At 34.0% G+C, this 15764-nt stretch overlaps 1 protein-coding gene across 6 annotated transcripts in view; it reads right to left on the bottom strand.

Moving 5' to 3' along the window:
* Positions 1–15764, bottom strand: part of TRPC1 (transient receptor potential cation channel subfamily C member 1) — a 58369-nt gene that overhangs the window by 32811 nt on the left and 9794 nt on the right. For 3 of the 6 annotated variants that reach the window (XM_014852048.3, XM_014852049.3, XM_070493463.1), the window contains one exon: positions 9383–9585. The exons of 1 other annotated variant lie outside the window; for it this stretch is intronic. In XM_014852048.3, coding sequence (XP_014707534.2) covers positions 9383–9585 — 203 coding nt within the window. Of the gene's footprint in view, positions 1–9382; positions 9586–13803; positions 13906–15764 lie in introns of all 6 variants that reach the window. 2 more of the 6 variants (XM_014852050.3, XM_044754499.2) reach the window with 1 other exon arrangement.

Raw genomic sequence — 15764 nt, 5'->3', positions numbered from 1 at the left:
AATAAACTTTATTATACACATATGATCAGCATTTTTAACCTATAATTTTCATAAATTTACAATTCAAGTATTATCAAATTAAAAGAAAATAAAACAACCATAATATATATTTATTACAAGATAATGCATAAAAAAGACTTAAAAATTAAATATTTTGAGATATAAATATTGAAAAATTTTATATTTATTGCTTTTAAGGAAATTATTTTAGTATTTCTTTTCATAGGTTCAAAACTTTGTATTGCTCGATCCAATTTAATTTTTAAAAATTTCTATTCCTGAACTCAACATTAAGTGAAATATGCTAATAACTAATAAATTTTGAATATGATATAGATAAGTATTAAATTTTTCCTTCCCCAATGAAGACTACTTTAATATGATATATATATATACATCGTATGACTCAGTTCAACCAGGTTACTTTTGAAGGATATTTCAAGTCTTAAGAACGAAATTATTCGTTTATGCATAATATCTAGCTAATAGAAAAGTACTCCTTTTACCTTCTGTAAACTAATTAATGTTCATATTTCAATATAGTCAATATATTTCAATATCTTATTAATTTATTAATTTGGTAGACATTATATAATGCATATCTCTCTTTTAAATATAAATTTAATACATTTGTTATTAAAAACCAAGCAGTTTAGAAACATGATGCTCTCAATTCTCCTCCTTCCGACAACTCTACGCCCTCAAAGATAGTTACATTTCAGAGACCTGCAAATATGCTTCCTGATATTTTCTATTCACACACAAATATAATCAGACATGCTACATAAAGGGACAACTTATAATACATCAGGATCTCTTTCTATGTCACTATGTACAGAGCCACCTCATTACTTCCTAAAACTGGACGGTTTTTCATTTGGTGGAGGTCCATCAGATCTCCATTAATGGACGCTTAGGTTGCTTCTAATTTTTTACTTCTGTAAATAATGAAGCAATGAATATTCTTTAGTTCATACATCCTTTGCACACTTAGAATTGCCTGATAAAATGGCATATGTATTTTAAATTCTGATAGATGCTTCCAAAGCACTAACAATAAGGAGAGCCCATTTCCCCTCATATCTTCATTAATACTGGACATCATCAATTTTTTTAATCTTTGCCAACCTAAGGATGAAAAATGGAATTTTAGAGTTATTTTACTCTGAATTTCTTTAGAAGCTTGAGCATCCTTTCATGTTTACTATCCATTTATACTTCTTCTGTAAACTGCCTGTTCATTTTTGTTAGCCTATTTTTCTGGTGATTATTCATCATTTTCATCAATTTGTAAGAGCTCTCTCCATATCAAAGAAATTAACCCTCTGTCTAGTCAAAAGTGTTTTAAATATTTTTTCCCAGATTTCTCTTTGTCTTTTTACTTTCCTTGCAATGGAGTTTTCTATGTGGAAATTTAAAATTTTTATTTAAACAAATTTATTGAAATAGTCCTTACTCACTCTATAGGTTTCATGTCTCACTTAGATACAAAAGTAGATCCTGTATAATGCATTTTAAAACAACAATATTTATGAAATCCAGTTATGATCTAGCTATTCAATTAACTGGCACAATTATCTGTATCTGAAGTAAGGATTTCTGAAGAGGTATTTGCCGACACTGAAACTGTCCAAAAAGCTAAGAAAATATGTATATAAGCAACTTACCTTTCTGTTTCCATCAATGTCTTCATCAATTAATTTTATCGGATTGTTTCTAAAAATGACTTTTGTATTAACTTACATTATCATGTCTCAAAATATATTAAGGATTAACGACGAAATGCACAGGAAGAGTGACTGCTAGTAATAGTGGCAACCAATTATGCTGGAATCATAATGAAGTGCCATTGTGTGGAAAGCATTTAGATATGATCTGACAAATAATGAGGCTGCCTCACTTTTACAAAATCTATCATTTATGGTATTCAAAACACTATCAAAAGTAACGGTGGTATGAAGAGGTTAGTGGTTGCACAACACAAAAAATATGCATAAAACTGGACAAAATGATATTTAAAAAAATCAACCATTTCAGGCCACTGGAAAGTGTCTATTGAGAATTGCTGACTACTGAAAAACTGCCAGAGCTTCAGGCAAGAATGGCTGGAATCTGTGGCTTTCTTGACTGAAGCTGCCTCCATCACCCCTGCCCCCAGTTCAGTTAATGAGAACTGCAATTTTCTGGCCTGAAGCTGGTAAACCTGTACTTTTGTGCCAAAAGAAGAAAAATCAATTCAGTGGGAGGCAAAAACTTACAGCTTTGCTATCTTTGGTGGAGATAAACAGGGAAAACCCATAGCTTTGCAAGACAGAGCTTGCAGTCTGAGTTGAAGCAAACAGTGGATCAAGCAGAAATTTAACAGAGAAATCTTGAAAATGATAAAAGCCATAGAAGGATTACTAGAAGGTCTCCACAAATCCTTGGCTGACTAAAAAAAATCAGGCATGTATGGGGAACATTAGAAAGTTTGGTAAGGAGAAAAGGACATGGAACTCTTGAGAAATGGCTACAATTTTGAATGTATTCCCCAATGAACCCACAGATTGATCAGGAGTGGGTAGAACCCTTATGAGCTCAAAGTGTATTAACATAACCTCTGCCTAAATCATTGGGTGACCTAGGCAGACACTGAAATGACCCTTAGGAATCAATGTTAAAAAAGAAAAATAAGAATAAAAAAATAAACTAAGCACAGAGATCAATGATTATATACCATAGGTAGGCAGCTTCTGCAGACCAGGAAAGTAATTTAAAAAAACTCCTTAAAAAAATAAAACAGTATCTAGAGTTACTACAATATATACTAGACTGTTCAGATTTCAAAGAAAGAAATACTAGATGTACAAGAAAAAGGTAAGCTGTGACTCACTGAGGAGCAACATCAGAGTGGGGAAAATAGACTTCACTAAAATCTTCCAGCTAGTCACTAAAAAAATAAACAAACAAATAATAACAAGTGCCAGGAAACAGAGGGGACTAGCATACTGAATTGCTACAATATATTATCTAAAATGTCCAGTTTCCAGCAAAACATTGAGAGACACGCAAAGAAACAAGAAAATATAGCCCATATCCCAGAAGAAAAAAAAGGGAACAGAAAATGCCTGTGAGTGACCAGATGTCAGATTTAACAGATGTCAGAAAAGGATTTCAAAGTAGCCATTATAAATATATTCACAGAACTAAAGGAAAGTGTGATTAAAGAAGTAAAAAAGGACATAATGACAATGTTGTATCAAATAGAGAATATCAAAAAAGAGAAAAAAATTATGAAGAAGAACAAAACGGAAATTATATAATTGAAAAGTACAATAACTGAAATTAAAATTCACTAGAGAGGCTTGTTATGGGTTAATTGTGTCATCCCCCTCCCCCCGAGTTCATGTGTTGAAGTCCTATCCACCAGTATCTTAAAATATGACCTTATTTGAAGATAGGGTTTTACAGTGGAAACCAGTTAAAATGAAGACATTAAAGTGGGCCTAAGTCCAATATGACTGGTGTCCTTATAAAAAATTTGGGGGAATTTGGGGACAGGTACACATATAGTGAGATGCCATGTGAACAAGAAGATGGCAAAGGAAAGAGGCTGGAACAGATCATTCCTTCACAGCCCTCAGAAGGAATTAACCCTAACAACACCTTAATTTCAGACTTGTAGGCCCCACAACCGTAAGATGATAAATTTCTGTTGTTTAAGTCACCCAGTTTGCAGTACCTTGACATGACAGCCCAAGCAAAATAATACAAGCCTCAACAGTAGATCTGAACTGGCAGAAGAAAGAATTAGCAAACCTGAAGATACATTAACAGAGATTATGCAAGCCAAAGAACAGAGAGAAGAAAGAAGAAGAAAATGAACAAAGACTCACAGAGATACGGAATACTATTAATCAAACTAACGTAACATACTCATAACCAAAATAAGCAAAGAGATGAAAAAATTTTTGAAAAAATAATAGCCAAAAACTTACCAAATTTATTGAAAAACAAAAAAAGAGACACATAGAAAACAAAAAGTACAATGACATATGTGATTACAACCATATCCTAACACTAAATGTGAATGGTTTAAACAATCCAATAAAAAGGCAGAGGTTGTCAGACTAGATTTAAAAAAGCATGATCCAACTATATGTTGTCTACAGAAGACACACTTTAGATTCAAAGACACAAACAGATTGAAAGTAAAAATCTGGAAAAAGACATAGCATGCAAACAGAAACCACAGGAAAGCTTCACTAACATCAACTTTAAACCCCCCCCCGCCCCCAAAGTGTTACTAGAGATAAAGAGCAACATTTTATAATGATAAAAAGGTCAATCTATCAGGAAGAGAAAACAATTATAAATATATATGTAACTAACAACAGAGCACCAAAATATATGAAGAAAAACTGACAGAATAGAGACATAGACAATGAACAGTAGCAGTTGAAGACTTCAATACCCCACCTTGAATACATAGAATAACTAGACAGAAGATCAACAACAAGAATTGAACAACACTATTAACCAATTAGACATGAGACATCTGTAGAATATCCATCCAATGACAGATTATCCATTCTGATACATTTCGAAATTTTAATATTCATCTCCCAGAAACTGATAGAACAACTAGATAGAAAACCAGTAGGATAAGGAAGACTTGACCACTATGAAAAAATATATGATCAAACTGAAATTTATAGAATGCTCACCCCAAAACAGCAAGAAAATATATTATTTCAAGAGTACCTACAATATTCTCCATGTTGGATCACATGCTAGGCCACAGAACTAGTCTTGATACATTAAAAAAAAGAACAAAATCATACAAAGTACATTCTCCAAATTAAGCAATGGTTTCCTAGCTATGATATGAAAAAGGAGGTCAATTGGACTCCATCAAAATTGAAAACTTTTGTGTTTCAAAGTAAACCATTAAAAAAGTGAAAAGACAACTGACAGAAAGGGAAAAAGTTTTGCAAATCATATAGTTGATGAGGGACTTGTATCTAGAAGATAATTCAGTCATAAAAAGGCAGATAACCAACTAAAAACCAAGAAACGGATTAGAATAGACATATTTCCAAAGAAGATATATAATTGACCAATAAGAAGCAGAAAGATGTCATTTATATGAAATATCCAGAATAGGCAAATCCATAAGAAGAGAAAGTAAGTTTAGTTGTTTCTATGGGCTAGGAGGGTGACTGCTAATGGTTATGAGGTTTCTTCTTGAAGTGATGAAAATATTCTGGAACTAGATAATGTTAATCAACGCACAACTCTGTGAATACAATAAAAGGGTGAATTTTATGGTACACGAATTCTATTTCAATAAAACTTATTTTAAAAATACAGTATAAAAAACACTGAAACTGTTGGAACAAAATTAGAAATCACCAGTAGAAAGAAATCTGGGAAATCCCCCAAATATGTGAAACTAAAACAGCACACTTTAAAATAACCCATGAGCCAAAAGAATGGGAAGATAAGCCACAAGTTGGGAGAAAATAATTGCAAAAGACATATCTGACAAAGTACTGTTATTTAAAATACAAAAAGAACTCTTAGAACTCAACAATAAGAAAACAAACAACCCAACTAAAAAATAGGCAAGAGATCTAAACAGACACCTCACCAAAGAAGATATACAGATGGGATATAAACATATGAAAAGATGCACGGCATCATACATCATTAGACAACTGCAAATTAAAACAATGAAATACCACTAAATACCTATTAGAATGGTTAAAATGCAAAACATTGACAACATGAAATGGTGGCGAGGATGTGGAGCGAAAGGAGCTCTCATTCACTGTTGGTGGGATGCTAAATGGCAGAGGCACTTTGGAAGACAGTCTGGCAATTTCTTACAAAGCTAAACATATTTTTACCATATGATCCAGCACTTACACTCCTTGGTATTTAGCCAGTGAGTTGAAAACCTACGTCTACACAAAAACCTATACTAGTGTTGGTGAGTACGTGGAGGAATTAGAACTATCATACATTGCTGACGAGACCGTAAAATGGTACAACCACTCTGGAAAACAGTTTGGCAGTTACTTAAAGAGTTACACATACAATCCAGCAATTCTACTTCTAGGTATCTACCCAACAGAAATAAAAACATAACGTCCACACAAAGACTTGTACGTGAATGTTTACTGCCAAAAACTGGAAACAGCTCAAATGTCCATCAACTAGTGAATGGATAAACAAAAAGTTAATCCTACAATAGTATACTACTCAACAATAAAAAGGAACAAACCACTGATATATGCAACAATACGGATGAACCTCAAAAAAAATTATGCTAAGTGAAAGAAGCCAGAGACATAAGTCAGCACATTATATGGTTCTATTTATATGAAATTTCTAGAAAAGAAAAAATTATAGACTTCAGACAGAAAAAAGATCTGTGATTGCTTGCAGCTGGGGATGGGAGTAGGGACTGACCATTGATGAGCATGAGAGAATCTTTCCCAATTATGGAAATGTTAGAATATGGCATTATGGTGATGGTATACAACTGAATATATTTGCTATAAATCATCAATCTCCACATTTTAGAAAAAGAACTTTTTTGAGGCCCTGTGGAGCTATGTGATTATATTCTGTGTAGCTTTCTGGGGTTTTGGCTTCATCCACACTAAGAATACAGAAATATGTAATTCCATATTATCCAAAGTACTTTTAAAACACATAGTTCAACTTAAATATTTGGACAAGCATAAGAGAACTGGAGTAGATGAAGCAAGATTAATTAATAGGCAAAATTATTGAAATGGGAGAGGAAACTTGAATGGAATCCGTAGAGGCAGAAACTCCACAGGAGAGGGAATTTCTAACTTTAACATTAACTGACAGCCATTGATGAGACTCTAGTTTCCAATCTAGCATCGCAGTTAAGAATCACATTTCTAACCAATGAGAATATTAGACATTAAGCAACAGATATACAACACCAAACCGGTAATAGTCGTTAGTTCTAGACACGGGAGGAGAATTGGGATTGGTCAATATTAAAGTTACAATTTTTACAAGGATTTATTCACGTATTATTTGTGTACCTAAAAAAACATAATTTTCCCCCTAAGGGTTGACTAGACTCCATGCCTTTTTTTTTGCTGAGGAAGAGTTGCCCTGAGCTAACATCTATTGCCAATCTTTCTCTTTTTTGTATGTGAGCTGCTGTCATAGACTGGCCACTGACAGATGAGTGGTGTAGGCCTGCACCTGGGAACTGAACCCAGGCTGTCAAAGCAGAGTGAACCGAACTTAACCTCTAGGCCACTAAGGCTAGCCCAAAATAATTTTTAATAAAAGAATTCCATATCCCTCAGATTAGTCTCATAGTTAACTGATTTTTTCAACACTAACATCCTACTGTCTTGGTAGATACCTAGCCAAGTTTTACAAATTCAATTGCTTTCAGGGGTGAAGTGGGTAATAATGTGAATAAAGCTGAGTGTACTCGGGGCTTACAGGCGTTCAAATTCAAAAGCATAAAAAAAACTGTGCAGGTTAAACAAAGTACGTCTGCAAATTAAATTAAACTAGCAGTCCATTACTTGTTATCTCTTCCAATTTCAGTGTTTCTCAACTTTTTAAAAACTTTGCCTTCCTTTAATGGATAATAAAGATTTCATATTTCCTTTCAAAGTTATTTGAAATTTCATAATACATCAAATATTGAGACTAAAACCAAATTGCAGCAATTATGTTACTGAAAATGTTTTCCTAAACTACAACGGTCTACCATCCTTCCCTCTCCCGTTTAAAATTATTGCCCCTAAACCTTATCATCACCGGGAACTGCACCACCTCTGAAATTTAAAAACCAGCATCTTACGAATACAGATTGCCTCACTTCTTATTGCAGTACATTGGCTCTTCAACTTCACTGAAACCTTTACCTGTATCTCTTTTGACTCATTTTGTTAACGTCCTTTTCTTCTGCAGCCCTACTTAGCAATTCCTGGAAAGGACTTTAGTCAAGGTCCTTTGACATTTGCTTAAACTGTTTTCTCAAATATCAATAACAAACTCTCTCAAACTCTTCTACAAATACACCAAACCATTTCCAGTTCCCCAAATAAACCACAAGCCCACACATACCATACTTTCACCCTGCAATTCTTATTCATACTTAAAGACCAAACTCAAGCCACAGCTCCTCTAAAAGCTTTCAGAACAAGCTTTTTCCCCACCTCAAACCAAGCCAGGTTAAGCGTTCTCTCCAGCCCCAGCCTCCCACCTCCAGGGGCTTCAACCACACACGTACTTACCAAGCATACTATTTGGAAAGTATTTGTATTTAATATCAATAAAGGATTTTGAAACTAAAAGAAACCTTAAAGATCATTTCTGTTTGTCATTTTACAGACTAGTCATTTTAAAGCTAAAAAGTTAAAGGATATAGCCGTAGCTATTACCAGATTTTATCAAAGAGAAACACAGATCGCATTGCCAAATAGACTTGAAATTAGAAAAATTTTCCAGTTAAACCTCTGCAAATAAACATTAAATTGATTCCCAGGAGACTTTCCCAATTTCTGGATTTGTGCCTGTCAACCTACCAAAGACCTGTTCTGAAGGTGAGGAAGGAGTGGGGTGCACGGTTTGCAGCTTCAAAGCTAATTTGATAGAGCGCACCACAATCCTCTATTAGAAAACAGTTTGTCAACAGGCTGCCTGGCATTTCTAGACCACATTTTCCATAATGAATGTTACACTTGACATTATTTCAACTATATTTCTATGGATAATATATATAAAGGCTTATGATGAAAATTAGGTTCTCAAGTCTAGCCCTGAACCATGTACCTGATACAACATGCCCACGTGTGTAATCTTGTTCAACCTGTCCAAGATGGAGTACTTTCTTGTTCATTTACTCCTCAGTTGTTCTTAATATTTTCGACCGAGGAGAAGGGGAAGAGAAAAAGACTTAAATATTATGTGAGAGGGGAATTAAGTGCATAACAGGTTGAATATTTAGTTAGATAGAAAATAATTTTTATTTCCTCATAAATAAGATACAAAGTGGTATCTCCACTCCTTCCACTATTTGAAAATTCTCTTAGATTAATAAATTCTGCTTCCAAAAAGCAAATAGTGCCCCCATCCACCACCAGCAGGAGTATGAGATAAACCTTACTCATAAGTTCAAGGATTTTCTTAACCAGTCATCATTTAGTCAACATTCCTAGAAAACGCGTAACTCACTGTATTAAGCAAAGGAGCTAGAAGTTTGGCTTCCATAAGTTATCCTAGCACCATATTTCTTAAAAGCTACATAGAAAGAAAACGGCAAAAAAACTTCACTGACATATACCTTACTGTATCACACATCTACTTATCAAAATCTTAACTTCTTAACCTGGAATGTCGGAGGCTGTCCTTTTTGTTTTTGGCAGAACACAATGTGCATTCACAGCCAACCGCATGGGGCTTGGGTAGAGATACGTCCTGTTTTAACAGCATTGTAAGAATTTCATAGTTGTTACGATGAGCAGCTAAAATGACAGGTGCAACATCCATTGTTGTTGAATACTCAGGATTCTGAATTCGCTCCATTAGTTTCTGAAAAATATTTATGTGAATATCCAAAAGTTATTATTTGTGACTTCAAAAAAACATATGTATCTGAAGAATGAAATGACAAAAATCAGAAGGCACAAAGAACATAAGAATTTTAAGGAATATGATAAACATTTTACCGGGACTAAGTTTTTTTGAAACCTCAAAACTTAATAAATGCAATATAATCATGACAGAGAATCTTCGATAGGAAACATTCATACAACTAAAAAGAAGGGAGGCCATCTAGAGAAATACTTTACGAAAAAGTGTTTAATGTTCACAAGATTACGAAAATATGCAGGACAAGGATCAAGAACAAGAATTTTAGGAAAAAAAATACAATGAAAAACAGAAATGTTGAAAATGGCCAGAGTATAAATGCATGAGAAAAACTCTAAAACCTTCACCTCCATGGCAAACCTTGTCACAGCGAGAGCGCTGCTTGAGAGGGATAAGTACGCAGGAAGCACGCTTCATTTTGTATAATTGTCTGCATAGCCCCAATCATTACCTACACTACTTCACGTTAAAAACGCACAGAAACACCAACAATCATAGCCGCTGTTTAATAAGTCTTGGAACTGTTAGGCACTTGACATTTATCATCTTATTTAATCCTCACAATAGCCTGCAAAATTGAGCATTATAATCCCCATGAAGAAACTGAGGCTCAGAGAAGTTAATGTGCCCAAGCTACACGACAGAGTGGCAAAGTGCAGATCAGAAACCAGGTGTGTCTGACTCCGGAGCCTGAACTCCTTTCACCATCGGCTCATGGGCCTGGTGATGGCATGACGTGAGGAAAGAAACATTAGTTAATAAAGAATGAGGGTTAAAAAAGGCTGACTATTTTATGACTATTGTATATTCTTTCCAACACTTCTCACTCTTTCAAAGAGGTTTTCCTGAGAGCTGTTTGATTCCATAATATAAGCTCATCAAGTTCACAGGGTTTTTTGTAATTTTTATTAACATTGTAAGAGTAGTGCACACACATTATAAAATATCTGAAAAATATAGAAAAGCAGAGAGAAGAATAAAAATACCCATTTTCCTTCTACCCAAAAGACATTTTACAGTATTTCCTTCTAGTCCTTTCTCTCCCACATGTCCTTTTAAGGACATCTTTGGCATAAATGATTTGGTACGAATGACTGAAAACAATGGTCCTTAATATTTTGTAGATCAAGGATCCTTTTAGTAGTTTCAGAAAGCTATCACCCAGAATCTTCTAGAAAAAAATTCATGTACAGAATTCCGCAGGAATTTAAGGAAGTTCATAGACCCTGTGTTCAAGATAGTCTATTCTGCTAATTTAAATAACACTACCACAAACATCTTTATGAATACAGCTTTTTCCAAATGTAGGATTATTTCATTAACATAGAACCCCTGAAGTGGAATTATAGAGCTAAAGGTTATGAACAGTTTTGAAGCTCTTGATACATACTATCAAAGTCCTTTTAATAGTTTTTATTACCAATAATATAAGAATGTACCCTTTCACACTAAAGGTACTCACCAGCATGGGGCATGATCACTCCCAATTTATGTGAAAAAAACTATCATGAAATATTAATTTACTTTCCTTTGATTACTGCTAAGTTTTAATATCATTGACATACTTATCTTTTTTACCCTCTTTTATGAATATTTTATACTCTTCCCATTTATTTATTGGGAACTTCAAATTAATGAATTTATTTAAAAACTACAGAGAAATCTAAAAATTTAACCCTCTTCCCCCTTACTGCTGGTTATAAAGAAGAGAAAATTTACTTAATCCCTTAAGAGAAAAATGGTCTTCACTTTTCCTATGAAATATACTTAACTATATGAAAAATACTATTAGAGATAGGTAAGATTAAAGTTCATAATTTCATTGTTCATAACATAATTTACCTACTATCAAAAAACAATCTGTATTTAAAAGTCAAACTTTATCAAAAGACAATTTTGATAAGCCAAGAAGACAGAATTAACTCACTGAAATGGTAAAAAAAAAAGAAAAGTATATAAAAATATTTGACATTGCCTGGCTAGAAGTAATAGGGCTCTTAAAACGTGCTCTTACTACTGTCACTTGAAGTATTCAAGCAGAGGCTAGATAATTTTTTTTGTTAGAGATACAGTAGAAGGTGTTTTTTCACCAAGTAGGTGAAGACTGCCACGGCCTTACAACTCAAGATTCAATTGGTAGGGTCATGGTGACGAAAGAAGACCAGCTCATTGCTCCAATACCCTAGCACACTACACCTCCCCCGGCCCCAAGAAAGTAAATGGGTTAAAAGTATAGAAGGTGGAATAGGTATACCAAAATATGACAATAACTGCAGGCTAGATGACAGAAAATTGAATAGGATTCTAGATATTTCTGATTGTTTGGACAGGGACTACATTCTTAGCCCTTTCTTCTCTGTTCTTGGTGGTTTCTTATCACCACTTAGACTAGTTGATACTATCCTCTGAGGAAAGTCATGCTTACACAAACTCTGTAATAGTCTAAACGAGCGTAAAATATTTCGGTTAATATATGATAATGTATTCAATTTAGCAGAGCTTCTCATAGTTCTCAGATAATGTGCAACTCATTTATAATTCTTTCTTAAAAGAATATTTTTCCTCTGAGTATAGCCAGTTTACACTCCCAGTAGTTCTTTATACTGCTTGTTGCACTATATCCTTACCAATAGCGAATGTTATAATTTTTAAATTTTGCTATACAACAAATATCTCATTTTTTTAAAAGCAGCATTTATTTGATTTTTAGTGACTATCTTCCTAATTACAAAAGCAATAAAGAAAAATAAAAAGAGTAAGAAAGAGGCTGGCCCCGTGGCCGAGTGGTTAAGTTTGCTGGCTCCACTTTGGCAGCCTAGGGTTTCACCGGTATGGACATGGCACTGCTCATCAGGCCATACTGAGGCTGTGTCCCATATGCCACAACTAGAAGGACTCACAACTAGAATACACAACTATATACTGGGGGGCTTTGGGGAGAAGAAGGAAAAATAAAAAATAATAAAAATTAAAAATTAAAAAAAGAGTAAGAAAAAAATATCCTTAATTTGACAATCAGAGATGATTGCTGTTAGGTAACATTTCGCTATAATTCCATACAGTTCTTTTCTATGCATATTTTTAACCGTGGACTATAGTATATATACAGTTTACTATTCTTATTTTTTTCACTTCCTATATCATATTTTTGCACGTTCCTAAATATTCTTTACAAAATACCATTTTAATGCATATGTAATTATTTTTATTTCCAATCTTGTATTTCGGGATGTTGAGATTGTGTCACATGTTTTTTTCACTGCTACAATTAAGACTGCAATTAACATTTCTGTCCATATCTCTGCCCACTTCCTTGATAAGTTCATAGAGGAGGAGGCACTAGGTGAAATAACATGAACATCTTTCTTGTTTATGACACATCCGGCCAAACTGCTTTCCAAAATATCCTCCTCACCAGTAGTATATGAGACTAGACTGTATCACTCCCTTGCCATCAACGATTATTATTTATTAAAAATCTTTGCTAATTTGATAAGCAGAAATTAATATTTCTTTGTATTTATCAGTCATTATCATCGTATTTCATTATCAGTAATATTTTGTATTTTCTGAGATTATTTTTCATGTCCTTTTCTGATTTTGGTGTTTTTCACCAATTTGTCTAGTATTAAGAGTATGAGTTTGTGATGTATGCTGAAAATATCTTTTGCCAGTTACCCATCTGCTTTCTAAATTTTGCCTGTCTCAATTTCAGAAATTTAACTTCTATACAGCCCAAGCCTGTGCCACTGTGATTTTTTCCATTGTTCTTAAAGAAAACTTAGAAAGTCTTTGACTCCCAATCAAACAGTCATCAACTGTTTTCTTCCAGTTTTATGATTTCATTGATGACATTTAATTCTTAAATCCATCTGGAAACTAATATATATTTTCAACGTAACCTACAGAAATTTTCCAAACTAAAAATATGGGTGCACACTGACAAAAATGTAGAAATAGCACTAATTTTAAAAAGGTTTCCTGACAGCAATACCAATTCTTCTTGCGAGCATCTACTTACTTTAAAGCAATATTTTACAGAGGGAAAAAAATATATTTTTTTAAAACAAAATAAATTTGGGGGAAAAAATTGGCAAGGGGGCAGGAGATTTATTTTGGTTTAAAAATCCAAATTAATAAATATTTAAGAGTACTAACTACTATAGTTGCTCTTGATGATCGTTTTGGTCGATGATTAAGTAGTATATCAACAGCTCCCACTACTTCAGAGTCGATTGCCACCAAAAGTGCATCTGTGGACTTTAAAAAAAAAAAGGTTAAAAATGAGATTGGAGGATAAAAAGGTAAACTATTTATTTTTACTAATTCATGAATAAAACTATTTTTTAAAAAAGACTTAAACTGTATTATATACAGTAATACTAAATTCTCAAAAATTTACTGTCCAAATAGTACATTTGCTTGCCTTAGCAGAACTTCTGTGTATCACAACACACACGTTTCTGTCCTGATTCCACTGCATGAGCTGGTAAAATAATGGACGCTTGACAGAGGAGTTTATTAACGGAACAGTGCTGATCCATGCAGTATTTAAAATTGAAATTTTTTTTCAAGACCTTTACTCTTGAATTTTGGACCAAAAGAATCTTAACATTCCAAATCTATAAAAGAAATTGCCAAGAACTATTACTACAAGGAAAGGATTGTGTTCAGTCTAATAAAAATGATCATCCACGCAAGCATGAGGATAGGGGACAATGGAAAACGTAAACGGGGGGGTATCCTCTGTTCTCATCTTTAAAACATACACAGGTGACTGAAATGGGACAGATTTGACACTAAGATTAGCAATCTTACCAAGTAAAAACCACAAAGAGCTAGGCTACCAACGTCCTTAGAGACAGGAGGGAGAAATGACTTGATAAGTTCACTCCCAATCTACAGCTCATTTTGAAGCTCTTTCGACAAGAGGAAAAAGTAAACAGAAGCTGAGGAAATAGAGACTTTTCCACCCTCTGTAACAAAATCCACATTCCTATTATGATGCTGGGCAACCATGATGTCAGGTTTGGGGGTTTCTTTTTGTTTTTGCTTCTGTTTTTTTAAGGAAAACCATAAAGGCAGAAAGGAAACATGAAGGTCAACAATGATTTAATCTAAAAAAATGCTCTGATTATTTTCAATCTGTACATTTTTTAAACTGTTATAATCTTTAAAAATTATTTAAATCAACATTCTCTCTTTTGAAAATGAAACTCTATCAGATCTTCAATATTCTTTGTAGTTGAAAAGAATAAAGCATTCGTCCACTTTATCTAAATGTCAAAAATAGGACTAAAAGTGGCACACTTTATCTGGATGTCTAAAAATAGGACTAAGCACCCCAAAGAAAGGGTTGGGGGCCACATTCAACCATTAGAAACAGCCTATGTATTCCCACAGGAAAAACTCCCACTCTCTTGGGAAATTTAATTATTTTATCCCTTAAAACTTTGAGGGTTCCCTGGGCTGCAGCCTAAAGTCTAGCATTCCTCTTCTTCGTCTGCTAGAAATGCAAATATTTCTCCAGTTTTTACCATACTTGGTCAGGTGAGGCAAACAACCAAAAAGAACCAGGTGTCCATTACTACTACACACTCTATTTATGATTTTTAATTTTAACCTATAAAGCTAACGATAGTAATGCCACTGCTCTCAAAGTCAAACACCAGGCCACTTCAATCATCTGAAACACAGCCATGGATCCAGCTTTAAATTTCCCAAAAAACCATACTGAGCTGTCACAAGCTAACTTCACGGGCATGTTTCCCAGAAGAAACAGCCCCAGGCACACCGACTCAGAGTTGTCTATAAATGACAGATATCTGGCTTTCCCAAGTATCCTTCAGATCTTTACTGTATAAGGGAATAGCTGGATTAAAACCAACAGAGAAGGGAGAAAGGAAGAAAAATTGCTAAAAGTTAACCATTGAAAAGATGAAACATCAGTAAAGCAAAAGCGCTATCAATGCACAGCAGTCCGAAGCCACTGACTGTGAGGACAAACACGTTGCTGCTTTCAGACTATACAAAGCAAAGACAATGACTACACTTTAATGATTCCCACCTATGATGATAAAGTTAAATTATATTCAGACACACTATTTAGTAAAGAACAA

Source organism: Equus asinus, chromosome 21, assembly GCF_041296235.1.
Source record: "Equus asinus isolate D_3611 breed Donkey chromosome 21, EquAss-T2T_v2, whole genome shotgun sequence".
In the NCBI taxonomy this organism is placed as follows: Eukaryota; Metazoa; Chordata; class Mammalia; order Perissodactyla; family Equidae; genus Equus; species Equus asinus.
Note: the sequence above shows the minus strand (reverse complement) of the source record. Positions and strands in the feature narration are given on the sequence as shown.